Source organism: Bolinopsis microptera, chromosome 1 (assembly GCF_026151205.1).
Source record: "Bolinopsis microptera isolate Bmic1 chromosome 1, MBARI_Bmic_1.0, whole genome shotgun sequence".
Lineage (NCBI taxonomy): Eukaryota > Metazoa > Ctenophora > Tentaculata > Lobata > Bolinopsidae > Bolinopsis > Bolinopsis microptera.
The window spans coordinates 17,887,115-17,905,563 of record NC_087072.1 but is presented as its reverse complement, the minus strand read 5'-3'; the positions used below and the strand labels follow the sequence as shown (position 1 = coordinate 17,905,563).

Below are 18,449 nucleotides of genomic sequence, written 5' to 3'. Positions count from 1 at the left end.
CCTGGTACACTTACCAATGTGAGTAATTTCTGTAGACAGTATTAAATCAACGACTTCTAATCTTCTAATTACTTCTTGATAGTAGAATAGAGAGTATGAAATGTTTTCTGGAATAGCTATATGATTTCATGGACGGAATTTTCTTTCAGCTTGATGTCAGTGACAACGGTCATGTTTGGGGAGTCAGCAAACATCAGAATATCTATAGATGGACTGGAAAGAACTGGCAGCACATTGGAGGAAGGCTATACAAGTTACTGTGGGACCATCTGGAGTTTGGGTAGTCAACAGAGCAAATAACATTTACTATCGAAAAGGAACATATGGAGACAGCAATACTGCTGGATCTGGAGTAAGTTACAAAATTAAGATGATAATAAATTAAGAAAGTAAATTGTCAAGGAACCCACGCCTGGTGAAACTTGCATTTGTCCAAAGATTCATAAATCAATGTCTAAGCTAACAGTCCAACAACGAATTATCAAATTCTTTGAGAGCATAAGAATTAGTTTTTCAAATGAATAGCCAGTTTTATCCATTAACATTTCCATAACTAATTTCAATTGACTGGAAATCGTTACAGTGGACCCACATTGGTGGCAAGTTGAAGTGGATATCGTCTGGTAGCAATATTGTTGTTGGTGTGAACTCTGGCAACAACATTTACTACCGTAAAGGAATGAGTGCTTCAAGACCAACAGGTACTGGATGGGTACATATACCTGGAAAGTTGATGCAGATAGAGATATATGGAGATGAAGTTGTTGGAACGAACACTGGAAATGTAATCTACAAATGTCCTGTTTCTGGAGTACCTACCACAGCTACAAAAACAGTCGGTATGTAAGCAAGTATATTGATGTCAATAAGTGCTCATATGTATGTTTATTGGTTGAAGCGTTATCTTTTGGAATTGTAGGACCAATTCTGTAATTTTAGTTGGGGAGGTTGATAAAATCGTCGTATATATTTGCCATTACGAATCTATTTTCGGTGAATGTGATTCATTGTCAAACTCTTGCCTCCTAAACAGCCTGTTGGAGGTACATTGTTTGGTCTTCATATGTTTGACATATACTCATTCGCAAAAGTATACAATATTGATCTTTCAGGAAAATTTCATATTTTTCAATCCAGGTTTTTAGTTGAGTTTTGACACAGATGTCCGATTTACCCTGCCCTGGCCTTGTTTACAGATTCCGATTTACTGCGTTCCAATTTACCACAAATGCAGATTTACTGCGCTCCAATTTACTGCAAACGCAGATTTACCGCAAACCCAATTTACCCCACTATCAAGCCATCGTTTATCAAGAAACTACTTTTATTCATTATTAACGTTTCTAAAAAGAATAACAAATGGATTAACTCTAGCTCCAGACGGAGGTGTTCATAAAGCGGATAAGAAAGGATCAGACTACAGGGGAACTGTATCCCGCACAAAATCAGGACACGTCTGCCAGAGATGGGACTCTAATTCACCTAATAAACACAAATACTCTCCTAAGAAGTAAGTTTTATTGGTGCTTCTAAGGCACAACAGGTATAAGCTAGTCTCACCCACAGGCGGCCACAATACGGCATAATCCAGATTTAGATTTATTCTTATCCATATTATTCGGATTTTGGAAGATGAGACATCTATACAATATTTTAAACTTGACGAAATTTCCCCGGCAACGGGGACATAGAAGAAAAAACACCGAAAATCGACCTCAAAATGACCTCCTGGTGAAGCCAAACCCAGCTCGCAAATGGAGTTGAAACCTCGCCATTTTTAGCAGGGTTGTAGAAAAAGGATATGAATAGGCTATAGCATTCTTAGAATTTTGATTTAGGCTTTAGATTTTTTATAATTAACGTCGGAAGTGAGGTTAAATAATCGTTAGAATAACTAGCAGGAACCCGTCTAACCCTAAAGTGGTGTCAAGACTCGAGAGACTAAAATAATTATTACCTATTTAATTCGCGTTTTTGACACCACTTGGGAGTCCAAATTTTGGGCACTAAAATTATTATTCCTTGGCCAATTTTTTATTTTTTCATGCTGATTTGAAGGCCATTAAAGCATTTAACCCAGTCAAAAAAGTTTCAGTTGTATATCTTTTACGGTTTTTGCGGAAAGTTGCGTTAAAGTTGATGCCGTGGTGTCAGTAAAATGGCACAGATATATATATATTTCATGGCTGGACTTCTACACAATAAAAGAAAGCGGTTGTGATTAGATCTTCAAAAGTCTTTGCATCGTTTATTTACGTCAATTCTGAGAAATTATATCATTAAAGTAACTACAACAAATACGAATCATATACAATTGAGAATAAATACAAACTAAAAGCAGTGGGAAAATCTGATGAACTGAAATAAAAAAAAAAGAAACTGAAAGCCGTTAAAAATGTACTCTTATCTTATCTCTTATCTAAATACTGATAACTGATTCTCGGAAAATCACTTAAAATCACAACAAAAACCTGTAAAATTTATACTTAAGTAAAAAAATGTAATATGCACGTCTCTGGAATAATGGTATAACTAAATAAAATCTACAAAATATACTAAAACTAAAACTAAGCTCCGGCAGATTTAAAAAGTAGATGGTTACTATCAAGGGTGTTCATACCCCCAAACCGTTCAAGGGTTTTCAATTGGGTCTGGTAGAACCCCTCTCTAGCTTCCATAGCCTTTTCTTTGTCTGCTTTACTAATATTAGGCTCAAATACTAAAGCGTCTACTATAATGACAGAAAGGTGCTTACTAAGTGAGGAATTATAGCAGGCTATGGTACTAAAATCTAAATCATGATCAATATCTAAAAAATGGTTAACTAATTTACAACTTCTTATACCTTTCTTTATGTGACTCTTATGGTTAGAGAATCTCTTAGGGAGATTTGAGGTAGTATAACCGACATACGACTGTTTACAAGTCTTAAACTCCATTAAATAAATGAGGTTATAACTCTGACAAGATATATACTTAGTTATAGGGAAAACTTGTTTAGAATGGTGACTACTAAAATTGGAACAGGGGGACAGGAAATTTTGCTTACAAACATAACATTTACCACAAGCATGGCACCCTGGGTCGACAGCCCCGGGAACCGCCCTTAGACTTTCGGAGTCTGGTTCCTGGATCTGGCTTGCAGTTGTTTCTCTCTCATTATCACAGTTTAAAGTTCCACTGGCACGGTACTTATTGTGTACAAGCATGCCACCGATAGTTTGATTCTTTCGATGACTCACGAATACACTGTCCGCACGTAACAGCTTCTTCAGGGCCGGATCAAGGTTGAGAAGGTGCTTATACTTATGGATAATGCCCCCCATGTTGGGAAGTGCTGGATTTTGATCCATCACCATGGGTATTAAACAGGCAGTCGACTCATCCTTGTCTTTAAGGGTATACAAGTTTTTCCTATTAGCTATATCACTAAATTTGTTAAAGGCATCTTCTATAATACTGGAATGATAACCTCGGGCTAGAAGGTAACGTGTATAGACCTCTCTCTGCTCCAAGAAGTTAGTGTCTTCACTGTTGTTCTGTCTCACCCGCCTCGCCACTCCAAAAGGTATGTTTTTTACAACATGGTTCCTATGGCATGACGTGGGGATAAGGTAGCAGTGGGTGTCACTAGGTTTAGAGTAGAGTTTGGTGTGGACAACATCACCAACAGCATAGACATAGGTGTCTAGAAACTCAACGCCGTCCCTAGAGTAGTCGTAAGTAAACAAAAGGTTTGGGTGGATACTATTGAGCCATTCCATGAATTGTAATAATTCCTCAACAGTACCGGGCCAAGCCATATAAATTTCATCACGTAATCTACCCCAGAATGCTGGTCTATGAGGCGGGCCATATTCTAGATCTCCTTCGTTAACTAAAATATCAATCTTATCCATAGCACAATCAGCATACTCACATGAGTTCTTAGGACCCATCGCTGCTCCACGCTCCTGGCGGTATGTTATACCGTTAAATGAAGCAATGTTGTAATCAAGAGTAATTTCTAGTGCACTAATAATGCATTCTGTACTAAACAATTGATCACCACTACTCCTTTTATTCAGGTGCTTAGTGCATTGTTGGATCCCCATATCCCTAGGAATGTTGGTAAACATGTTAGATATATCGATGGCAACATGTATAACCTCCTTTCCCAACAATATGCTAGACTCGTTCAGGCTATCAATCTTCCTCAGAAAGTGAGGGGTATCAATAATTCTATAATTCAAAGTAGCCTTCTTCAATTCATACGCAGTCAAGGCAGAAAGGTTTTCAATGTACACACAGCCGGTGGTAATCATCCTCCCAGGATACAAAGGTGGTTTGTGTGCCTTGGGATTCAGGTACATGTTTCCAGGCTGGTTAAGCTCAGTACATGGAATAACCCACTCCTTGACCTTCTTGGACATACCTAATTCATCTTTAAACTCAATTGTCCAATTCGAAATTTTATCAATCAATTCTACAACTAAATCATCTACATTATTTAAGTATTTACAATACTATATACAGATCTATCATTTAAATGTACACCTATTCGTTGAATATAATCTTCTTCACTAAGAAGGAAGAATCCTACTCCTTTATCGAATGGTCTGATTACAATGTCTTTCCAACCTTTGACTTCTTTGAGAGCTGCTCTGATGGGCGCAGCGATGTTATCTGGTGAGACGAATTTCTGAGTTGGCCTGTGGAGGTCTACTTCTGCTCTGCAGCATTTTATAAATGCCTCAAGTGCAGGGTTTTTACAAGATTCGAAAGTACGTGATGCATCAGTCTTTATAAGACAACGTTCCATGTCAGTAACTCTCTTATCTGCTTTGTTGGGTCCACATTTAAAGCTATCAAATACAACTTTAGCTCTCATTTTAGAAAACCATCTACACAGATCGTTCTCGAAGCGGCTTAGATCTGGTAGGGGAGGTGTAGGTGCAAACTTGTGAGACAAGAAAAAGACATAGAGTTGCTCTTTACTAAGCTCTTTGTCTGTAAGATTTACAACTGTTCTGGACATGTTTTCCATTGACAAGTCTTCAACCTTGGGAAGAGTACCTTTGATTAACGTCCTCTGATGTCGTCTCGCTTTATATATAGTAAGATGGCGTTATTTTAGCAAAGGTTTACTGCGCTGTTGCGTAGCAACGATAAAAATGCACGTGCGCGAGCAAGAACATCTTAACTACGCACGTTGTTATGCTGTATGCTACGTCATAACTTCAAAACTAGCTCACATTTACGCTCACGCTATGACTTATATTCATAACTTTGGTTGTGATTGGTATTTTTTGATGCGGTAAAAAGTATCGTTTTGGGAATCCGAATACTAACAACGCTGTCGCCATTGTTAAATAAATTCCATTATGTCTACTGTATAACAGAGCTGTATGATGAAGAGAAATAAAAACATAACTGATTTTTAAAATTTCCTCGAACAAAGCTTTCGACTAGCGGGTTTCTAGTGTACTATATTTAATCGAGCGTCCTAAATCATTTTACACCCAAACTTCGAAATGTTTCTAAATGGGCTCTCGACAGAAGCCAAATTATTAGTTACGATTCACAACACTACCTACTTTAGGAAAATAGCTTAATACAAAAACATTTTCAGATACCCTCATTCAGGACTGCAAAACAACTATTGCAGAAATCCATCCGGGTAAGTCTTCAATATCTGATATCCGGTAGTGTTCCATAAGGATTGTTATCAAGTCGAGCACAAGGTAGGGGCACAAACTTTTATTGTAGATTTAAGTAAAATCTACAATAAAACTGCAATGAAGGGGCTGTGGAATATAAATCATCTGTGAAATTTCTTTTTACTTTTAGAAATTCTTCATTATAACATGTGTCGTCATTTTCCTCAGTGCATCAAAAGGCGCCTGGTGTTATAATGCTGAGGGAACTAAGCCTCGATGGGACTACTGTAATATACCTACAAGCAGTGGTAAGCATTTTGATCTTCAAACTAAATCATGAATACTCATAATATTAAAGCTGAGATCATGTGTGTCGTGTGTCTATAATCATTTTGTAAACAGTTTTTTAAGATCTTGTAATATCTATACAAAAATTGCTGAGTTTATTATAACTATTATCAACTTGATAAAAAACTTTGTTCTTGCCTTTTGAGATACTTTGCCTACTTCTAGATTCTAGAAGGAAATGCTAATTTAGTATTTAGCTAAGGTTTATACCATGCAGTGTATGAAATATTTGGAATAATGAGCAATCGATTTGATTTTAAACACTTTAGGTGGAAAAGTTAAGGTGACATCTGGAGTTGCAGTTACTGCTAAATGGCAAGCTATACCAGGAAGACTGATTCATATCTCCAAAGGAAGATCTGGCGTGTGGGGTGTTAACAGGGGAGGAAATATCTACAAGCTTAACAGTAACGGTATTGAACTAATCATTAATTTATCAAACGAAATAGTTTATCAACAAACAACATTTGTTGCAAATTAGCGAAGATTGAATATGAAATAACCATATTTATCGTTAATGAGTATTGTTAGATTGGTCATTAAAAAGAAACGTTCTCGTAGGAAAAAGCTGGACTAAAATACCTGGTAACTTAGTACAAATTTCATCTGGTTCGTCTGTATGGGGAGTCAACAGACATGGTCAGATCTATAGATATGTGGGTCATAACAAATGGCAGCGAATACCTGGTGCACTTACCAATGTGAGTAATTTCTGTAGGCAGTATTAAATCAACGACTTCTAATCCTCTAATTACTTCTTGATAGTAGAATAGAGAGTATGAAATGTTTTCTGGAATAGCTATATGATTTCATGGACGGAATTTTCTTTCAGCTTGATGTCAGTGACAACGGTCATGTTTGGGGAGTCAGCAAACATCAGAATATCTATAGATGGACTGGAAAGAACTGGCAGCACATTGGAGGAAAGGCTATACAAGTTACTGTGGGACCATCTGGAGTTTGGGTAGTCAACAGAGCAAATAACATTTACTATCGAAAAGGAACATATGGAGACAGCAATACTGCTGGATCTGGAGTAAGTGACAAAATTAAGATGATAATAAATTAAGAAAGTAAATTGTCAAGGAACCCACGCCTGGTGAAACTTGCATTTTTCCAAAGATTCATAAATCAATGTCTAAGCTAACAGTCCAACAACGAATTATCAAATTCTTTGAGAGCATAAGAATTAGTTTTTCAAATGAATAGCCAGTTTTATCCATTAACATTTCCATAACTAATTTCAATTGACTGGAAATCGTTACAGTGGACCCACATTGGTGGCAAGTTGAAGTGGATATCGTCTGGTAGCAATATTGTTGTTGGTGTGAACTCTGGCAACAACATTTACTACCGTAAAGGAATGAGTGCTTCAAGACCAACCGGTACTGGATGGGTACATATACCTGGAAAGTTGATGCAGATAGAGATATATGGAGATGAAGCTGTTGGAACGAACACTGGAAATGTAATCTACAAATGTCCTGTTTCTGGAGTACCTACCACAGCTACAAAAACAGTCGGTATGTAAGCAAGTATATTGATGTCAATAAGTGCTCATATGTATGTTTATTGGTTGAAGCGTTATCTTTTGGAATTGTAGGACCAATTCTGTAATTTTAGTTGGGGAGGTTGATAAAATCGTCTTATATATTTGCCATTACGAATCTATTTTCGGTGAATGTGATTCATTGTCAAACTCTTGCCTCCTAAACAGCCTGTTGGAGGTACATTGTTTGGTTTTCATATGTTTGACATATACTCATTCGCAAAAGTATATAATATTGATCTTTCAGGAAAATCTCATATTTTTCAATCCAGGTTTTTAGTTGAGTTTTGACACAGATGTCCGATTTACCCTGCCCTGGCCTTGTTTACAGATTCCGATTTACTGCGTTCCAATTTACCACAAATGCAGATTTACTGCGCTCCAATTTACCGCAAACGCAGATTTACCGCAAACCCAATTTACCCCACTATCAAGCCATCGTTTATCAAGAAACTACTTTTATTCATTATTAATGTTTCTAAAAAGAATAACAAATGGGTTAACTCCAGCACCAGACGAAGGTGTTCATAAAGCGGATAAGAAAGGATCAAACTACAGGGGAACTGTATCCCGCACAAAATCAGGACACGTCTGCCAGAGATGGGACTCTAATTCACCTAATAAACACAAATACTCTCCTAAGAAGTAAGTTTTATTGGTGTTTCTAAGGCACAACAGGTATAAGCTAGTCTCACCCACAGGCGGCCACAATACGGCATAATCCAGATTTATATTTATTCTTATCCAGATTATTCGGATTTTGGAAGATGAGACATGTACTATATTTAATCGAGCGTCCTAAATCATTTTACACCCAAACTTCGAAATGTTTCTAAAAGGGCTCTCGACAGAAGCCAAATTATTAGTTACGATTCACAACACTACCTACTTTAGGAAAATAGCTTATTACAAAAACATTTTCAGATACCCTCATTCAGGACTGCAAAACAACTATTGCAGAAATCCATCCGGGTAAGTCTTCAATATCTGATATCCGGTAGTGTTCCATAAGGATTGTTATCAAGTCGAGCACAAGGTAGGGGCACAAACTTTTATTGTAGATTTAAGTAAAATCTACAATAAAACTGCAATGAAGGGGCTTTGGAATATAAATCATCTGTGAAATTTCTTTTTACTTTTAGAAATTCTTCATTATAACATGTGTCGTCATTTTCCTCAGTGCATCAAAAGGCGCCTGGTGTTATAATGCTGAGGGAACTAAGCCTCGATGGGACTACTGTAATATACCTACAAGCAGTGGTAAGCATTTTGATCTTCAAACTAAATCATGAATACTCATAATATTAAAGCTGAGATCATGTGTGTCGTGTGTCTATAATCATTTTGTAAACAGTTTTTTAAGATCTTGTAATATCTATACAAAAATTGCTGAGTTTATTATAACTATTATCAACTTGATAAAAAACTTTGTTCTTGCCTTTTGAGATACTTTGCCTACTTCTAGATTCTAGAAGGAAATGCTAATTTAGTATTTAGCTAAGGTTTATACCATGCAGTGTATGAAATATTTGGAATAATGAGCAATCGATTTGATTTTAAACACTTTAGGTGGAAAAGTTAAGGTGACATCTGGAGTTGCAGTTACTGCTAAATGGCAAGCTATACCAGGAAGACTGATTCGTATCTCCAAAGGAAGATCTGGCGTGTGGGGTGTTAACAGGGGAGGAAATATCTACAAGCTTAACAGTAACGGTATTGAACTAATCATTAATTTATCAAACGAAATAGTTTATCAACAAACAACATTTGTTGCAAATTAGCGAAGATTAAATATGAAATAACCATATTTATCGTTAATGAGTATTGTTAGATTGGTCATTAAAAAGAAACGTTCTCGTAGGAAAAAGCTGGACTAAAATACCTGGTAACTTAGTACAAATTTCATCTGGTTCGTCTGTATGGGGAGTCAACAGACATGGTCAGATCTATAGATATGCGGGTCATAACAAATGGCAGCGAATACCTGGTGCACTTACCAATGTGAGTAATTTCTGTAGACAGTATTAAATCAACGACTTCTAATCTTCTAATTACTTCTTGATAGTAGAATAGAGAGTATGAACTGTTTTCTGGAATAGCTATATGATTTCATGGACGGAATTTTCTTTCAGCTTGATGTCAGTGACAACGGTCATGTTTGGGGAGTCAGCAAACATCAGAATATCTATAGATGGACTGGAAAGAACTGGCAGCACATTGGAGGGAAGGCTATACAAGTTACTGTGGGACCATCTGGAGTTTGGGTAGTCAACAGAGCAAATAACATTTACTATCGAAAAGGAACATATGGAGACAGCAATACTGCTGGATCTGGAGTAAGTGACAAAATTAAGATGATAATAAATTAAGAAAGTAAATTGTCAAGGAACCCACGCCTGGTGAAACTTGCATTTGTCCAAAGATTCATAAATCAATGTCTAAGCTAACAGTCCAACAACGAATTATGAAATTCTTTGAGAGCATAAGAATTAGTTTTTCAAATGAATAGCCATTTTTATCCATTAACATTTCCATAACTAATTTCAATTGACTGGAAATCGTTACAGTGGACCCACATTGGTGGCAAGTTGAAGTGGATATCGTCTGGTAGCAATATTGTTGTTGGTGTGAACTCTGGCAACAACATTTACTACCGTAAAGGAATGAGTGCTTCAAGACCAACAGGTACTGGATGGGTACATATATCTGGAAAGTTGATGCAGATAGAGATATATGGAGACGAAGTTGTTGGAACGAACACTGGAAATGTAATCTACAAATGTCCTGTTTCTGGAGTACCTACCACAGCTACAAAAACAGTCGGTATGTAAGCAAGTATATTGATGTCAATAAGTGCTCATATGTATGTTTATTGGTTGAAGCGTTATCTTTTGGAATTGTAGGACCAATTCTGTAATTTTAGTTGGGGAGGTTGATAAAATCGTCGTATATATTTGCCATTACAAATCTATTTTCGGTGAATGTGATTCATTGTCAAACTCTTGCCTCCTAAACAGCCTGTTGGAGGTACATTGTTTGGTCTTCATATGTTTGACATATACTCATTCGCAAAAGTATACAATATTGATCTTTCAGGAAAATCTCATATTTTTCAATCCAGGTTTTTAGTTGAGTTTTGACACAGAAGTCCGATTTACCCTGCCCTGGCCTTGTTTACAGATTCCGATTTACTGCGTTCCAATTTACCACAAATGCAGATTTACTGCGCTCAAATTTACCGCAAACGCAGATTTACCGCAAACCCAATTTACCCCACTATCAAGCCATCGTTTATCAAGAAACTACTTTTATTCATTATTAACGTTTCTAAAAAGAATAACAAATGGATTAACTCCAGCTCCAGACGAAGGTGTTCATAAAGCGGATAAGAAAGGATCAGACTACAGGGGAACTGTATCCCGCACAAAATCAGGACACGTCTGCCAGAGATGGGACTCTAATTCACCTAATAAACACAAATACTCTCCTAAGAAGTAAGTTTTATTGGTGCTTCTAAGGCACAACAGGTATAAGCTAGTCTCACCCACAGGCGGCCACAATACGGCATAATCCAGATTTAGATTTATTCTTATCCAGATTATTCGGATTTTGGAAGATGAGACATGTACTATATTTAATCGAGCGTCCTAAATCATTTTACACCCAAACTTCGAAATGTTTCTAAATGGGCTCTCGACAGAAGCCAAATTATTAGTTACGATTCACAACACTACCTACTTTAGGAAAATAGCTTATTACAAAAACATTTTCAGATACCCTCATTCAGGACTGCAAAACAACTATTGCAGAAATCCATCCGGGTAAGTCTTCAATATCTGATATCCGGTAGTGTTCCATAAGGATTGTTATCAAGTCGAGCACAAGGTAGGGGCACAAAAATTTATTGTAGATTTAAGTAAAATCTACGATAAAACTGCAATGAAGGGGCTTTGGAATATAAATCATCTGTGAAATTTCTTTTTACTTTTAGAAATTCTTCATTATAACATGTGTCGTCATTTTCCTCAGTGCATCAAAAGGCGCCTGGTGTTATAATGCTGAGGGAACTAAGCCTCGATGGGACTACTGTAATATACCTACAAGCAGTGGTAAGCATTTTGATCTTCAAACTAAATCATGAATACTCATAATATTAAAGCTGAGATCATGTGTGTCGTGTGTCTATAATCATTTTGTAAACAGTTTTTTAAGATCTTGTAATATCTATACAAAAATTGCTGAGTTTATTATAACTATTATCAACTTGATAAAAAACTTTGTTCTTGCCTTTTGAGATACTTTGCCTACTTCTAGATTCTAGAAGGAAATGCTAATTTAGTATTTAGCTAAGGTTTATACCATGCAGTGTATGAAATATTTGGAATAATGAGCAATCGATTTGATTTTAAACACTTTAGGTGGAAAAGTTAAGGTGACATCTGGAGTTGCAGTTACTGCTAAATGGCAAGCTATACCAGGAAGACTGATTCGTATCTCCAAAGGAAGATCTGGCGTGTGGGGTGTTAACAGGGGAGGAAATATCTACAAGCTTAACAGTAACGGTATTGAAACTTATCATTAATTTATCAAACGAAATAGTTTATCAACAAACAACATTTGTTGCAAATTAGCGAAGATTAAATATGAAATAACCATATTTATCGTTAATGAGTATTGTTAGATTGGTCATTAAAAAGAAACGTTCTCGTAGGAAAAAGCTGGACTAAAATACCTGGTAACTTAGTACAAATTTCATCTGGTTCGTCTGTATGGGGAGTCAACAGACATGGTCAGATCTATAGATATGCGGGTCATAACAAATGGCAGCGAATACCTGGTGCACTTACCAATGTGAGTAATTTCTGTAGACAGTATTAAATCAACGACTTCTAATCTTCTAATTACTTCTTGATAGTAGAATAGAGAGCATGAACTGTTTTCGGGAATAGCTATATGATTTCATGGACGGAATTTTCTTTCAGCTTGATGTCAGTGACAACGGTCATGTTTGGGGAGTCAGCAAACATCAGAATATCTATAGATGGACTGGAAAGAACTGGCAGCACATTGGAGGGAAGGCTATACAAGTTACTGTGGGACCATCTGGAGTTTGGGTAGTCAACAGAGCAAATAACATTTACTATCGAAAAGGAACATATGGAGACAGCAATACTGCTGGATCTGGAGTAAGTGACTAAATTAAGATGATAATAAATTAAGAAAGTAAATTGTCAAGGAACCCACGCCTGGTGAAACTTGCATTTGTCCAAAGATTCATAAATCAATGTCTAAGCTAACAGTCCAACAACGAATTATCAAATTCTTTGAGAGCATAAGAATTAGTTTTTCAAATGAATAGCCAGTTTTATCCATTAACATTTCCATAACTAATTTCAATTGACTGGAAATCGTTACAGTGGACCCACATTGGTGGCAAGTTGAAGTGGATATCGTCTGGTAGCAATATTGTTGTTGGTGTGAACTCTGGCAACAACATTTACTACCGTAAAGGAATGAGTGCTTCAAGACCAACCGGTACTGGATGGGTACATATACCTGGAAAGTTGATGCAGATAGAGATATATGGAGATGAAGTTGTTGGAACGAACACTGGAAATGTAATCTACAAATGTCCTGTTTCTGGAGTACCTACCACAGCTACAAAAACAGTCGGTATGTAAGCAAGTATATTGATGTCAATAAGTGCTCATATGTATGTTTATTGGTTGAAGAATTATCTTTTGGAATTGTAGGACCAATTCTGTAATTTTGGTTGGGGAGGTTGATAAAATCGTCGTATATATTTGCCATTACGAATCTATTTTTGGTGAATTTGATTCATTTTTAAAGCGCTTAAATTCTTATGATTTGTGTACTCCTTGGGAAATAACTGAAATTCGTTTCTTTCAAGTTCGTAAAACAAGTACAACAGTTCGAAGAGTTAAGGTAACTTGGAGTCAACACAACGGAAAATACCTTTCTGGGTACAGTAGTGGACAACACAATTACCCTAATCTTCAAGAGGCTGCTAAACAATGCTACCAGCGTAAAGGTTCGTAACTGTTGACACTTATCTTTCATAACATTTTATATGAAGCAGTAATATTTGCCTTCTCTACACTGAATACGTAGCAATATTTTCACTTTTAGATAGCTTAAAATCTTAAGTCGTTCACTTTACTCAATGATTAATATCATTTATTAACAGATTGTGGAGGAATCACGTTCGAGCCCAAAACAAAGAGATTTACTCTAAGAAAAGGAACATCACTCAAAAAAAGTCCTAGCCACGAAATATCCTGGACCAAAACAACTACAACTACAACTGGAAAAGGTGGAGCGACTTCCGGTGAGATATATTAATCTATAACATGAATTTGAGTATTTTATATCTAGTCAGTACAATCGGAAAAATGTGATTGCCAAATAATATACAATATAACCTTTATTTACACTTCCTTTTCAAACTACAATGAGATTTAGGTGCACCATTGATCAGTATTGTATATATAATCATACATTTTTGTGGGTCCTAGGAAAATAATTTAAATTCGTTTCCTTTTCAAGTTCGTAGAACAAATACAACAGTTCGAAGAGTTAAGGTAACTTGGAGTCAACACAACGGAAAATACCTTTCTGGGTACAGTAGTGGACAACACAATTACCCTAATCTTCAAGAGGCTGCTAAACAATGCTACCAGCGTAAAGGTTCGTAACCATTGACACTTATCTTTCATAACATTTTATATGAAGCAGTAATATTTGCCTTCTCTACACTGAATACGTAGCAATATTTTCACTTTTAGATAGCTTAAAATATTAAGTCGTTCACTTTACTCAATGATTAATATCATTTATTAACAGATTGTGGAGGAATCACGTTCGAGCCCAAAACAAAGAAATTTACTCTAAGAAAAGGAACATCACTCAAAAAAAGTCCTGGCCACGAAATATCCTGGACCAAAACAACTACAACTACAACTGGAAAAGGTGGAGCGACTTCCGGTGAGATATATTAATCTATAACATGAATTTGAGTATTTTATATATAGTCAGTACAATCGGAAAAATGTGATTGTCAAATAATATACAATAAAATCTTTATTTACATGGCTTCTCTATATAGAAAAATGATTCCAGACTCAGATCATCCCTCCTCCAATGTCAAGGACCTGTTCGTTGATATAGCTGGAATGATTTTCACGTGTCCTCGCTCACGAAGTTGCTCTCACGCAGTTTCTCATTAGCTATTTTGTGAAACGGCGCCTTATTCTATAAAATTTCACATCTGTCGTTAAGGGTAATTTATCTGCAAATGATATTGATAAAGGGATGTTGGAATGTTGATGGGATTTAGGTGCACCATTGACCAGTATCGTATATATAATCATACATTTTTTGTGGGTCCCTAGGAAAATAATTTAAATTCGTTTCCTTTTCAAGTTCGTAGAACAAGTACAACAGTTCGAAGAGTTAAGGTAACTTGGAGTCAACACAACGGAAAATACCTTTCTGGGTACAGTAGTGGACAACACAATTACCCTAATCTTCAAGAGGCTGCTAAACAATGCTACCAGCGTAAAGGTTCATAACTGTTGACACTTATCTTTCATAACATTTTATATGAAGCAGTAATATTTGCCTTCTCTGCACTGAATACGTAGCAATATTTTCACTTTTAGATAGCTTAAAATCTTAAGTCGTTCACTTTACTCAATGATTAATATCATTTATTAACAGATTGTGGAGGAATCACGTTCGAGCCCAAAACAAAGAAATTTACTCTAAGAAAAGGAACATCACTCAAAAAAAGTCCTAGCCACGAAATATCCTGGACCAAAACAACTACAACTACAACTGGAAAAGGTGGAGCGACTTCCGGTGAGATATAACATGAATTTGAGTATTTTATATCTAGTCAGTACAATCGGAAAAATGTGATTGTCAAATAATATACAATAAAATCTTTATTTACATGGCTTCTCTATATAGAAAAATGATTCCAGACTCAGATCATCCCTCCTCCAATGTCAAGGACCTGTTCGTTGATATAGCTGGAATGATTTTCACGTGTCCTCGCTCACGAAGTTGCTCTCACGCAGTTTCTCATTAGCTACTTTGTGAAACGGCGCCTTATTCTATAAAATTTCACATCTGTCGTTAAGGGTAATTTATCTGCAAATGATATTGAAAAAGGGATGTTGGAATGTTGATGGGATTTAGGTGCACCATTGACCAGTATCGAATATATAAACATACATTCTTTGTGGGTCCCTAGGAAAAAACTTAAATTCGTTTCCTTTTCCAGTTCGTAGAACAAGTACAACAGTTCGAAGAGTTAAGGTAACTTGGAGTCAACACAACGGAAAATACCTTTCTGGGTACAGTAGTGGACAACACAATTACCCTAATCTTCAAGAGGCTGCTAAACAATGCTACCAGCGTAAAGGTTCATAACCATTGACACTTATTTATTTCATGTAGTATTAAATTGTGCTTTCTCACTAAATATTTAACTTGATTTTTATACTATTGCGATAAGATTTGCAATTGTCTTTTTGTGAATTAATTTAAATCAATTTTACAATTAAATATCATCACACTACAGATTGTGGAGGAATCACGTTCGAGCCCAAAACAAAGAAATTTACTCTTAGAAAAGGAACTTCACTCAAAAATAGTCCTAGCCACGAAGTATCCTGGACCAAAACAATTTCAACCTCCACTCATAACGGTAAATTTTGACTACATATCTTTAATTGAATTTGAAGAGTATATTTTGGTTAGTGCTATCACATTCAAAACTACATTTGAACTATAAATATTTGAGCAGACATCTAGCAAGAAAACAGTCTACAGATAAACATTTAAATCAAATGTCATCGTACTCTATTGAAACCTTTAGTTGGCTGCTGTATCATACGCATGCACTGAAGGGCTTTGAAATGTTTGGTTCGTCGGACCAAATATTGTGTTTGCAATGTTCCAGCTAATCATTGAACCATGGTGTTGCTTAACTTACCTTATGATGGGTTTTTTAATCCTGATAAGACACGATGACTGCAGAAACAAGAATTTGGTGCTGTTACAGATTACATGTACTGTACAAAATATGAGCATATCCATATCTGTAGGAGAACACTTATTATATAAGCCTTGAAGGGTACTGATTAGATACAAAAATCGGCCGTGACCGGATTTAAAAAATTAAATTCCTTCTCAGGCCAAGGACACAGACAACGTGGATCTCCTCCTAATGGTGGACCTCCTCGCGGTGGACCTCCTCGCGGTGGACCTCCTCGCAGTGGACCTCCTCGCGGTGGACCTCCTCGCGGTGGACCTCCTCGCGGTGGACCTCCTCGCGGTGGACCTCCTCGCGGTGGACCTCCTCGCGGTGGACCTCCCCACGGTGGACCTCCCCACGGTGGACCTCCTCACGGTGGACCTCCTCACGGTGGACCTCCTCACGGTGGACCTCCTCACGGTGGACCTCCTTTCGGTGGACCTCCCCACGGTGGACCTCCCCACGGTAGACCTCCTCACGGTGGACCTCCTCACGGTGGACCTCCTCACGGTGGACCTCCTCACGGTGGACCTCCTTTCGGTGGACCTCCCCACGGTGGACCTCCCCACGGTGGACCTCCCCACGGTGGACCTCCTCACGGTGGACCTCCTCACGGTGGACCTCCTCACGGTGGACCTCCTCACGGTGGACCTCCTTTCGGTGGACCTCCCCACGGTGGACCTCCTCACCATCCCCCTCCTCATCATCCCCCTCATTACCATCCCCATCCTCACCACCCCCCTCCTCATCATGGACAATAGATTGAACTCTTGATTGATGATGAAGGAGAGTCATGATGATGATGATGATCTCGTGAATTAATTGTTAAGGGTTATGTGAGATAAAGGCACAACTGCTGGGCAGAATGCAGATCTTTTGTTTTGTGCTTATTGATCAACGAATATGTAAATAAGAATCCAATCAATTTGATAAATATTATGATATTTTGATTCTTGACACATCTATGATTGAGTTTAATTTTTTATCATCGTTAAATACAAAATAAACTTAACCTTGCAATTTAACCTGAGTTAAACTGCTTTTTATCCATACTCGCAACCAAATATGCACGTGGGACTGGGAGCCATTATGCATTTTATAAATGCTTTTTTGAACTTCAAGATCATCTGATAGTTGAAGTCAGGGGAGTTCAAAGTCAGTGTGCAAACAGTGGCCAGTACCACCAGTGGTTCGAGGAATTTGTCAAATCGAAAAATATTCGAGTTCATTTTTTTCAAATGAACGTTCATTTTTGCATTTATTTGATAGTTTTGATAGTTGGATCGAGCCAAATTTTATTAAATTGTGTTTGGCCATTCGAATTACGTATGTCCTGAAAAAATTAGAACTGTAGCTTTTCAGATGACCGAGATATGAAGCATAACGAGTTTATTCATTACGTGTGACCAGGTGATTGGTTTACAATTACAATTCAGAAGGATCATCAACTGCCAAGAACGCCTGAAAGAACATCTCAACAACCTCAAAAAAGCCTTCCTTGCCGCATGTTACCCTAGAAAAATGATTGAGAACATCAGTAATAAGGTCCTTAACACAGCAAGATCACTGTCACGCAAAGTTCAGGCTCCTGATGACCAGACATCATTACATCTTCCAATCAGGGTCATATCTACTTATGGTAGTGATGATGATCTGGTGTCTGTGACTAAGAAGTATGAAGAACACCTCTCAAGAACGAGGAGTTTCAGTGAAAGTGACACTGCTGAAACATCCCAAGAGACCTCCACAACATCCGCCACGCCTAGGAAGACAATTTTCAGTTACACAAAGAAAACAGGGCCAAGCCTAAAATCTCGCCTCGTCAAATTGAAAGAACTTGCTTTAGGAG

General features: G+C 37.2%; 1 protein-coding gene across 1 annotated transcript; it reads left to right on the top strand.

The window, feature by feature from the left end:
- Window positions 1–149: 149 nt before the first annotated feature.
- LOC134815646 (uncharacterized) lies at window positions 150–17,564 on the top strand. The gene is made up of 32 exons (XM_063824204.1): window positions 150–352; window positions 584–839; window positions 1,375–1,510; window positions 5,612–5,659; window positions 5,868–5,947; window positions 6,257–6,400; window positions 6,549–6,688; window positions 6,820–7,023; window positions 7,255–7,510; window positions 8,046–8,181; window positions 8,461–8,508; window positions 8,717–8,796; window positions 9,106–9,249; window positions 9,398–9,537; window positions 9,669–9,872; window positions 10,104–10,359; window positions 10,895–11,030; window positions 11,310–11,357; window positions 11,566–11,645; window positions 11,955–12,098; window positions 12,248–12,387; window positions 12,519–12,722; window positions 12,954–13,209; window positions 13,448–13,588; window positions 13,745–13,885; window positions 14,104–14,244; window positions 14,401–14,541; window positions 14,980–15,120; window positions 15,277–15,417; window positions 15,845–15,985; window positions 16,145–16,270; window positions 16,760–17,564. Exons 1-32 carry the CDS (start codon window positions 209–211, stop codon window positions 17,359–17,361), a joined length of 5,139 nt encoding a protein of 1,712 aa, XP_063680274.1. The 5' UTR covers window positions 150–208; the 3' UTR covers window positions 17,362–17,564.
- The last annotated feature ends 885 nt before the right edge of the window (window positions 17,565–18,449 follow it).

Bases quoted from the DNA above. Each gene is read 5' to 3' on its own strand.
- LOC134815646 (XM_063824204.1), top strand. From the start codon at position 209: ATGGACTGGAAAGAACTGGCAGCACATTGGAGGAAGGCTATACAAGTT. The intron at 8,509-8,716 runs GTAAGTCTTCAA...CATTTTCCTCAG, and splicing joins TATTGCAGAAATCCATCCGG to TGCATCAAAAGGCGCCTGGT. The intron at 12,723-12,953 runs GTAAGTGACTAA...AAATCGTTACAG, and splicing joins GCAATACTGCTGGATCTGGA to TGGACCCACATTGGTGGCAA.